The sequence below is a fragment of the Bombina bombina genome, chromosome 7 (assembly GCF_027579735.1).
Source record: "Bombina bombina isolate aBomBom1 chromosome 7, aBomBom1.pri, whole genome shotgun sequence".
Lineage (NCBI taxonomy): Eukaryota > Metazoa > Chordata > Amphibia > Anura > Bombinatoridae > Bombina > Bombina bombina.
The window spans coordinates 414410079-414421985 of NC_069505.1; the positions used below are offsets into that span (position 1 = coordinate 414410079).

General features: G+C 39.2%; 1 protein-coding gene across 1 annotated transcript in view; it reads right to left on the reverse strand.

The window, feature by feature from the left end:
• Nucleotides 1–6153, reverse strand: part of RAC2 (Rac family small GTPase 2) — a 90189-nt gene extending 84036 nt beyond the window's left edge. Inside the window, exon 1 of the mRNA XM_053721224.1 lies at nucleotides 6053–6153. Coding sequence (XP_053577199.1) covers nucleotides 6053–6087 — 35 coding nt within the window. The 5' untranslated portion in view covers nucleotides 6088–6153. The remainder of the gene's footprint in view (nucleotides 1–6052) is intronic.
• Nucleotides 6154–11907: the final 5754 nt, after the last annotated feature.

Consider the following 11907-nt stretch of genomic DNA (forward strand, 5'->3'; position numbering starts at 1 on the left):
ACATTAAATTACAGCTACACGAAAAGAGCGACTGCACGCTATCTGCAAAATATTTCAATGGAAACCTGGTACTAAAATGGAGCTGTAAATTACTTTTAGCTGTCGGCCGCTTCGGTAGCTTACGGCTCCATTTTTATCGACTCAATGGAAGCGAGGCCATAGCTTAGGAGGAAGACCGACCATTTTTATTAAAGGGACAGTCTACACCAGAATTTTTATTGTTTTAAAAGATAGATAATCCCTTTATTACCCATTTCCCAGTTTTGCATAACCAACACAGTTATATTTATATACTTTTAACCTCTGTGATTATCTTGTATCTAAGCCTCTGCAAACTGCCCCTTTTTTCAGTTCTTTTGACAGACTTGCAGTCTAGCCAATCCGTGCCTGCTCACAGATTACTTCACGTGCACGAGCACAGTGTTATCTATATGAAATATGTGAACACCCTCTAGTGGTGAAAAACTGTTAAAATGCAATCTGAAAGAGGTGGGCTTAAAGGTCTAAGAAATTAGCATATGAACCTCCTAGGTTAAGCTTTCAACTAAGAATACCAAGAGAACAAAGCAAAATTGGTGATAAAAGTAAATTGGAAAATTATTTAAAATTACATGCTCTATCTGAATCATGAAAGTTCATTTTGGCCTAGACTGTCCCTTTAACTTTCACCTAGATTACACGTTTTGCACTACAGAGGGTGCAAAACGAATGCAACAAAAGTTGCTTTTATTCACCCTCCATAGCGCTGCCATTACGAGTTTTTGAAAAGCCGCCTTGTGCATATGATATGGTTGCGATGAGCTCCATTCCACACAAAATCCAAGGGCTGCTTTAACGTACTTGTGGACGCTTTCCCCCATAGACATCAATGGGGAGAGAGTGTTAGAAAAAAACCTAACACCTAAAGTGCGGAATGGCGATCACCGTAACGCAACCCCATTGATGTCTATGGGGAATTTTTTTTTACGTTTAAACCTAACACCCTAACATAAACCCCTAGTCTAAATACCACTAATCTGCCGCTCCCGACATCGCTGCCACCGAAATAAAGTTATTAACCCCTAATATGCCGCTCCCAACCCCTAATCTGCCACTCCCAATGTTAGTTTAATATATAGTTTAATTTCCCAGGTAAGTTTTTATTTATTTTAAGATAGGGATCTTGTAATTTTAACTTAAAGTTACGGGGTTGTTAGGTTTAGGGGTTAATAGTTTAATTTAGTTTATTGCAAAGTGGGGGCTCTCGGCTTAGGGGTTAATAGGTTTATTTAGTGGCAGTGATGTGGGAGGCCAGAGGATTAGGGGTTAATAACTTTATTTATTGGCGGCGATGTCGGGGAGTGGCGGAATAGGGGTTAATATCTTTATTATAGTGTGGGCGATGTTGGAGTGCAGGGGAATAGGGGTTAATAACTTTATTATAGTGGTGACGATGTCGGGGAGCAGCGAAATAGGGGTTAATAAATTTTATGAGTGGCGGCGATGTCGGGAGCGGTAGATTAGTGGTTAATAAATTTAATATAGTATTTGCGATGCGGGAGGGCCATTTTTTAGGGGTCAATAGATAGTTTATGGGTGTTAGTGTACTTTGTAACACTTTAGTTATGAGTTTTGTGAAACATTTTTGTTACACAAAATCCATAACTACTGGTCTCAGATTGCGGAACGGATCGTGTCGGTATAGGCTGTAACGCAAGCATTTTAGCCTCACTGCAAAACTTGTAATGGCAACGCTATGGAAATCCCATGCAAAAACATCATTTTTTTGAGTGTGGGATTGACGTTGCGTTACAGGCTAAAATGCTTGCAGTATAGCTATACCAACAAAACTTGTAATGGCTGCGTTCCGGTTTTACGCTGAAATGGCCATTTTTTTGCTTTAAAACCCGAACGCAAAACTTGTAATTCTAGGTGTTTATTAGACAAAAAATGTACTTTAACAAAACTTTTTTGCTTAACTTAAATTAGCAAGGTGGTACGAAACTGAGTCCCTAAACTAACCAGTATCAGCAGACGGTCAACCCCACTTGTGACCTGCAAAGGAGAACCTGTTGCTCCGCCCAATAGCAGAGAGGGTAAGATGTTTAGTTGAGTTTTTCTGCCCCATGTCACTGGGAGGAATACCCCTCCCTATATCTCATCACTCTGCACCCTCTTTGCCCGCTCCCAGGGCCATGACTGACCATCTGGCTAGAGTGTAACACATTCCAGCCAAGTAAGGCGCCCCCTTAACGAGCGAGCTATACAACAAGCACAATAAGGTGGAAATTAAATTAAAACTTTGCCTTATGTAGCTAGCTCATTTAAACCTACCACTTTTAAGACCGACTCACGCAACCCTAAGGAATCTAAAAGCTTAATGCCGCCACCTTCTCTTCACCAACAGTGAGGGATAGCAGGAAAATCTGTAAAGCAGGAAGCAATAAAAGATGCTGGAAGACTGCCCCCTTATCTCAGATCTTTTGACAGACTTGCATTTGAGGCAATTAGTGCTGACCCTTAAATAACTCTACGGTAGTGATCACAATGTTATCTATATGGCACAGATGAACTAGCGCTGTCTAACTACGAAAGACTGTCAAATGCATTCAGATAAGAGGAGGCCTTCAAGGGCTTAGAAATTATCATATGAACCTACCTAGGTTTAGCTTTTAACTAAGAATATCAAAAGAACAAAGCAAATTTGATTATAAAAGTAAATTGGAAAAAAAATAATAACATGCCCTATCCATGAAAGTTTAATTTGGTCTTTACTGTCCCTTTAAATATCTGATTATTTTAAATAGATAAAGTTTGACTAAGTATTAGACTTGTGCATGGTCGAAAAATTTGTTTCGGTTCGGATCGATTCAGATTTTTTCGAATTTCGGTTCGGATCGATTCAAATTCGGAAAAATTTGAATGAATTAATTTCGGATTTGTTTCGGATTCATTCAGATTCGAATAAATTCGGGTGGATTCGGTATGTGTTAGGTGTGATGTGCTGTGTATTAGACTAGTATTATGTACTGTATATTAGGTGTAACCCATAGCAGAGAGATATAATCTAATATACTGTACAATACTAGTGTAATCCATGGCCATCCGAATCTACCGAATAAATCCGAACTAATTCGGATTTATTCAGTAGATTCGGTACTACCGTAATTCGGAAATTCAAATCGATCCGAATCTCCGAATTTAACAAATTCGTCCGAATTTGGATTCTAAGTATGTTAAAACATGTATATAGAGCAACTACTGAAAATAAAAAAGTTTGGACAAATGATAAACTGAATGTTGTTGTTTTGCACTGTTTGTCAGTAATACCACACTGATAAAATCCTATTCCAAAAAAAGACAAAACAATGGCACAACTGTACGGTCAAATTAATGATTGTAAATAAAGGGAAGTGAGTGACAGAGCAAGTTAGCAAAGAGAAAAGAGTTACAGGTCAATAAGGAAGTTTACAAAACCTGAACAAATCATTAGAGGAAGCAAATAGCCTAGAAATTTCAGTACAGGACATAAGATAAAAAGCAGCCCTGACATGGATACTATAAACATGAAGATCAGATATGTAAGTGTGTTGTACAGATGTAAATATGGTGCCCACTTCCTCCTACACAGATAAGGTTCCCATAGTCAGAGGAGATTTCTTCAGTTTTTATTCTGGTTTATATGGGTATTAGCAGATGTATGGAATAGATACTGGAATAATATGACGTGGCTTTATGCAGCAACTGAAGCAATTTTGGGGATAAGTTACATAGAGCAATAGGAGGAGATATTTGAGTAATTATTGTGATCATTTGAGGAGTTGTATTGAGTAGTTATATGGAGCACTAAAACATGTTATAGGGAAGGTTATATGGTGTAATATGAGGAGTTATAGGGTGGGTTATATGGAGTAATATGAGGAGTTATAGAGAGGGTTATATGGTGTAATATGAGGAGTTATAGGGAGGGTTATATGGTGCAATAGGAGGAGTTATAGGGAGGGTTATATGGTGCAATAGGAGGAGTTATAGGGAGGGTTATATGGTGCAATAGGAGGAGTTATAGGAAGGGTTATATGGTGCAATAGGAGTTATAGGGAGGGTTATATGGTGCAATAGGAGGAGTTATAAGGAAGGTTATGTTGTGCAATAGGAGGAGTTATAGGAAGGGTTATATGGTGCAATAGGAGGAGTTATAAGGAAGGTTATGTTGTGCAATAGGAGGAGTTATAGGGAGGGTTATATGGTGCAATAGGAGGAGTTATAGGGAGGGTTATATGGTGCAATAGGAAGAGTTATAGGGAGGGTTATATGGTGTAATAGGAGGAGTTATAAGGAGGGTTATATGGTGCAATAGGAGGAGTTATAGGGAGGGTTATATGGTGCGATAGGAGGCATTATAGGGAGGGTTATATAGAATAATAGGAGGATATATTTGAGTAATTATTGTGCTCATTTGAGGAGTTATATGGAGTAGTTATATGGAGCCCTAAAACATGTTATAGGGAAGGTTATATGGTGCAATAGAAGGAGTTATAGGGAGGGTTACATGGTGCAATAGGATGAATTATAGAAAGTCTTATATGGTGCAATAGGAGGAGTTATAAGGAGGGTTATATGGTGCAATAGGAGGAGTTTTAGGGAGGGTTATATGATGCAATAGGAGGAGTTATATAGAGGGTTATATGTTGCAATAGGAGGAGTTATAGGGAGGGTTATATGGTGCAATAGAAGGCATTATAGGGAGGGTTATATGGTGCAATAAGAGGAGTTATAGAGAGGGTAATATGGAGTTTTATAGGCAATATCAAGGGTAATATGAGACAATACACTTGATAAGGAGGAGTTATATGAAGCAGTAGGAGGAGTTATGTAGACAATACCAGGGGTTATATAGACAATAAGCTTGGTAGGGAGGAGTTATATGAAGCAGTAGGAGGAGTTATGTAGACAATATCAGGGGTTATATAGACAATAAACTTGATAGTGATGAGTTATATGAAGCAGTAGGAGGAGTTATTTAGACAATAGAAGGGGTTATATAAACAATAAACTTGATAGTGATGAGTTATATGAAGCATAGGAGGAGTTATGTAGACAATAGAAAGGGTTATATAGACAATAAACTTGATAGAGATGAGTTATATGAAGCAGTAGGAGGAGTTATGTAGACAATAGAAAGGGTTATATAGACAATAAACTTGATAGTGATGATTTATATGAAGCAGTAGGAGGAGTTATGTAGACAATAGAAGGGGTTATATATACAAACTTGATAGTGATAAGTTATATGAAGCAGTAGGAAGAGTTATGTAGATAATGTCATTGGTTATATAGACAATAATCTTGATAGGGAGGCGTTATATGAGGCAGTAGGAGGAGTTATGTAGACAAAAGAAGGGGTTATATGAGACAATAAGCTTGATAGGGATTAGTTATATGAAGCAGTAGGAGGAGTTATGCAGACCAAAGATGGGGTTATATGATACAATAAGCTTGATAGGGAGGAGTTATATGAAGCAGTAGGATGAGTTATGTAGACAATATCAGGGGTTATATGAGACAATAAGCTTGATAAGGAGGAGTTATATGAAGCAGTAGGAGGAGTTTTATGAAGCAGTAGGAGGAGTTAGAAAAAGGATTTGTAAAGCAAAATAAGGAGCTATGTGGAGGGTTATAGTATTTAGAAAGTTCAGCAGCTAAATAAACAATCCATCTGTCTCTTTTCACACAATACTTGTTTTACATTCTACTGTAGCTTAAAAACAACTGTTTTTTAATCATGTGATACTTAGATCAGGGAATTAATTAGCATCTGATATGAAAATATGATATTAAGAGGAAAAAAAAAACAGTCTCTAAAGAAAAAAAATATGCAAGAATATTTTCTACAGTCATACCACCAAAAGAGACATCCATAGTGCATATATTAGTTACCTATATAGTGCACATACCGGAAGTTAGAGTATGTTTCACAAAGCACAGACTCACCCCAGCCTTGTCTCCTTGGCTCTCTTATGCCACTGACTATACCCCTAATCCAGCTATATAACCCCCTTTTGTTGACACTTACCCATCACCCACGACAACACATTTGATGGCCTGCATGACTGGGTAAATGAGGGGACCTGCTTCTAAGTACTTCTTCCACCAACAAAACAAAAGGGGAACTAGCAAACGATCGACCGCAAGAGAGGCGATGCTCTGAAACAGGAAAACAAATTGCTCATCTATAGAGGAACTAAAAAAGTAACCCTTTGAGGACTGGTTAAGACTGAATGTTTTTACTTTATGTGCCTAATAGTTTTTTTTAAAGTTGCTTATATACATATATATATATATATATATTTTGAATATTCATTAATATAAGATTTCTTTTTTTTCTACCTGAGTATCTACTACATAATAAACTAATATATATATATTATTTTAATTGACAAAAATATGTATAAATAACTATTTCATCTAAATTGAGTACAGTTTAACGTGAGTCTTTATAATGCTTATACACAATTTCCAATTTGAAATATTAACAGTAATACTAAGAAGAAATGCAGGCCTAAGTATTATGGGCTAGATTACAAGTGGCGCAGTATTTAGTGCTTTCGCTTGAGCGATAACACTGCCAAAAGTTAAGATATTGTGGGCGTAGGTTAGCGCACATATTGCAAGTTGAAATTAAAACTTTTGCACGCAAGTGAAACCTGGCGCATGCTAACTTCAGGACTTCAGATATCGCGACCACACTTATTCTCCCTATAGACTTCAATGGAGAGAGCAGTAGAAAACAAAACACTTATTGCTTGTGCGCTAACACGACAGGAGTTATTAATATTTCACATTTCAATGTTCTTCACATACAGGAAAATTGTATTTTTATTTTAAATAGATATTTCGATATATATATTTATATATATATTTATACCTGCATATATATTTATATAGATATATAGGCATAGATATATTTTTTATATTAACATTATCATATATATATATATATATATATATATATATATATATGAATTACAAATACTATGAAGCACCTGCTGACCAGTCACTGATGTAAAGATGATATCCTCCACTGAATCCCCCCTGTATAAGGCACACTCTCCTATCACTCCGCCCCCTGAATTGTCTCCTCGTGGAGATTGACAACCACCAAGCAATACACACCAATTCACACGCTGAATTAACAAGTGTTGATCCTGGGGACCCACCTTATGACATCAAGAGCTCAAAGTCCTCTCCCACGACATCTGTGTGTACTCCAGGAGGCGTTGAAGACGAGCGGTGGAGTGGATCCCTACAGCACGCCTGCGTGTGCATGGCCGAGTTCCAGGTGTGTGAGTGACGTCACGGTGGGGTCGGGTAAGCCAAATGAGCCGGGGAGAGCCAACTGCTTCTGTATTCAAAGTGCCAATGCGGTGCAGGGGAAGTAAGGCTGCTACAATGTTGACATCCGTGCCTTAGTCATATCCATGAAAGTAAGCAAATAAGGCAAATGAGGCACCGGATGTGTGCAACAAGGAAAACGTCCTTTATTTAAAAGGTATACATGGAAACAAGGGAAAAGCTTGAAAACCCTTAGGGCAAAGGTGGGGTAGTGGTTTCCCATGTACCCTGATGCTGACGCGTTTCGGCTGGTTTTAGCCACGTAGCATATGTTTTAACCTATCACAGGTGACTGTTATGTTTAAATTGAAGTGAATGCTTTAGCCCTTTAGCTACGACTACGGCACCAGCCGAAATGCATCAGCATCAGGGTATGTGGGAAACGACTACCCCACCTTTGCCCTAAGGGTTTTCAAGCTTTTTCCCTTGTTTCCATGTATACCTTTTAAATAAAGGACGTTTTCCTTGTTGCACACATCCGTTGCCTCATTTGCCTTATTTGCTTATATATATATATTTATAAATATATATATATATATATATATATATATATATATATATATATATAAATATTTAAAAAATATTGTTGTGTTAGTGCACATAAAATAATTGCTATAAAAACACACATATATATTATTGATTTTTTAAATATTTTATATTTGATATTTACGTAACATGTCTTAAGATAAATAATTCTTTATGTGCACTAACACAACACAATCACCTAGATTACAAGTTTTGTGCTATAGAGGGTGCCAAACGAACTCAACAAAAGTTTCGTTATTTCACCCTCCATATCGCTGCCATTACGAGTTTTTGAAAAGTTGTCTTGTGCGTGTGATATGGTTGCGTTAAGCTCCATACCACACAAAATACAAGCGCTGCTTTGACGTGCTCGTGCACGCTTTCCCCATAGACATCAATGGGGAGAGAGTGTTAGAAAAGAAACTAACACCTGCGATCACGGAATGAAAAGCTCAGTAACGCATTGATGTCTATTGGGAAAAAAAAGTTACTTTTAAACCTAACACCCTAACCTAAACCCCAAGTCTAAACACCCCTAATCTGCTGCCCCCGACATCCCTGACACCTAAATACAGTTATTAACTTACCTGTGAAATAAAAGTAAGACCTAAGCTGCCACACTAAACCTAACATTACAAAAATAAAAAAAACAAAAAAACACTAAAATTACAAAAAACAAAAAAACTACCATTACAAAAAATAACAAACGAAGTTATCCAAAACAATAAAAATTATTTCTATTCTAATACCCTGTTATAAAAAAAAAACAAACCCTAATCTATAATAAATTACCAAAAGGGCCTTTTGTAGGGCATTGCCCTAAAGAAATCAGCTCTTTTTCTAAAAAAGAAAAACAAACACCCCCTAACAGTATACAAACCCCCACCCCCCAAACCCACAAAATAAAAATAAAGTTAAACCTAACCTACCCATTGCCCTGAAAAGGGCATTTTTATGGGCATTGTCCTTAAAAGGGCATTCAGCTCTTTTGCTGCCTATAAAAAATAAAAAATATAGCTATTCTTAAAAAAAAAACATCACAAAAAGAAAAAAAACATTACACAACATAACAAACGAATTAAACAAAACAATAAAAATTATTCCTATTCTAATACCCCGCTTTAAAATAAATAAATAAATAAAAGAATCCTAAGCTATAATAAACTACCAATAGCCCTTAAAAGGGCATTTTGTAGGGCATTGCCCTAAAGAAATCAGCTCTTTTGATACAAAATAAATCTTCTTCATCCCGGCGGAGGTGCAGCGGTCGATGCACGGAGACGGAGGTCCAGGCGAAGGTCCAAGGTGCAGGTCTAGGCAGAGGTCCATCGGTCCGACGTGGAGGTTCTCTTTATGTGATCGTCCGCCGCACACTGAGGATCCGAATGCAAGGTACCCCTTTTTTTTTTTTTGTTCCAAATAATAAGCTTTATTGAGTGAACACATACAAAATGACATCCTTTACATTAAGGGTGATTAATAGCATGCTAATTAACAAGATATTTACATCATTTTAAAGGAGATAAGTCGAGGTAAAGGACTGACAAATAACCATATTATTACATTTGGTATGTTCAATGCTATACATTTAACTTTGCGAGTTGCCAATAATAAGCATAAATTTTTTAGGCTGACGCTGTCGGGCCCAGTGTTACCATGTTTACCTGGCAAGGCTGTCACTTCAATGTTAAATGTGGATGGGCCCGGCCACGCCCGCCCCGGATGGTCTTTGAACACTTCAAGTAAGACAGGGAAAGGACAGGAAAGATAGAAGGAGAGAGGGGGGGGGGAGGGAGCATATTAGTAAAAGGAGGGGGGGATGGGCAAATGATTGGGAAGGGGTGAGAAAAAGAGGAGAGAGAAAAAAAAAAAAGGGGGGGGGAATGGGTATCAAATATTGACTTTTTTTTAATCAATTTTAGCCCAGGGAATCCAAGTATTTCACAGGTTCCACCACAGCAGTCCGTTCAAACTCCAATATTATTTTATGATCTATATAACCTTACCCTCCCAGATCAGAACCATGTATTCATGTATTTCCAGCCTCCCAGACTTTAAGTAATGGAACCTCTCCAGGCTCAGTAGGTCCCAGACCCCGGCCCTCCACTCCTCAAGGCTGGGTGTGTGTAGTGATTTCCAGTGTCTTGGTATGAGTCCCTTTGCACAGTTTAACATCAGGAGGAGCAAGTGGCATTTTGCGTCCATAGCAATTTTAGGTAGCTCATGGTATATGAGATATTTAGGGTCCGGAGGTATAATAACTTCAAGCAGTTTGCTACATTCCCGAAATACCTCGCTCCAGAAGGGTTGTATATAGGGGCAATGCCACCAAATGTGCAGCATAGACCCCTCTTCTCCGCATCCTCTCCAACACCCCCAGCCTGTGTGCGGGTAGATTTTTTTCAGTCTCTGTGGCGTGAGGTACCACCTACTCAGGAACTTAAAATGTAATTCCTGGAGTCTCATTGAGACCGACGCCCATTTTGCCTTGCGGAATATAGATATCCACGCCTTTGAGTCAGGCTCTAGGCCCAGTTCTTGTTGCCAAGCAACCATGTAGGAAGGAAGTGCATCATCTCCCTCCAGTAGTAGCTTATATAGAGTCGAAATAAGATGTTTCGGCAAGTTCGGTGAGGTACAAAGCACCTCAAAAGGTGTTTTCTGTCTATTCAGCGGTTCCCTGTCCCGCAGGGTATTAAAATAGTGATTAAATTGCACCGTTCTGAACCATGAAGAGAATAGGTCGCAATCCCAATCAACCAGTTCCGCCTGTGACTTGATTTTACCTCCTGTCAGAGTGCTCGAGATCGCGGTCTCAGCTAATGTGTAGCAAGATCCCAGAGAGTAATTTTTGTTCGCCAACCCGTTATCCAGGTTTTTCCGAACAGGCGTCACCGGCGAGAGGGGGGGTGGAGATATGTGGTCTCGACTTAATCAGTTTGTCCCAGCTACGCAGTACATTGTCGATCAGAGGGTATTGAGGGAGCCAATTGGGGCGTTGCGCTGGACTGATCCATGCGAGAGAGCCCACATTGCCCCTCCGGAGGATCTCTCTTTCTAAGCCTATCCAAGCCTTGTTGGAAGAGCCATGACACCACTCCACCAAATGCTGCAATTGAATAGCCTTAAGGTAGTCGCTCAGTCGAGGGACACCTGCCCCTCCCCGATCTCTAGGGAGGTACATCGTTCTTTTATTAATCCTTGGTCTCAGACCATTCCAAATATAGGACTCTAGTGCTGACTAAATTTGGTGGATTATATGTTCTGCTGATGACAGAGGTATCGCCTGCATAATGTATAATACTCTGGGCAAGATGTTCATTTTTGCTACTTGGATTCTACCCATCCAAGAGATGGTTTTGTTCTTCCATGTTGCCAGGTCTCGGGTTACCTCCTCTCTTATACGCTTGTAGTTTATATTCACTATTTCTCTGACCGAGGGGGCCAAGGTGATGCCCAAGTATTTCAAATGTTTTGCAGCAATTTTTAGGGGGTAACGGTCGTTGTGGGATGCAAAAGTATCTCCAGACATCGAAATGTTCAACATCTCAGACTTGGAGAGATTGAGTGAAAAATCCGACACCCGCCCGAATCTATCAAACTCAGCCAGCAATTCCCGCAGGGACAGGTCATTGTCAGCCAAGGTCAGAAGCACATCGTCGGCATACATAGCCAGCTTATGCTCCACACCCCCTGTTCGGTATCCACATATCTCAGAGTTCTTGCGTATTCTACAGGCCAGGACCTCCATAACCAGAGCAAATAGCAGGGGTGAAAGAGGACATCCCCGTCTCGTTCCATTTGATATCTGGAAAGATTCAGAGAACAATCCATTCACCCGCACTTTGGTGTTCGGGTTGGAGTATACGGAGAATATATAGTTTACAAAACGCGTTCCGAAACCCATTTTTTCTAGGGTGTGCCGCATGAAGGCCCAATTGACCCGGTCAAAGGCCTTTTCCACGTCCGTCGACACAAGGACCAACGGAGCGGAATTGGCCTGTGCATGAG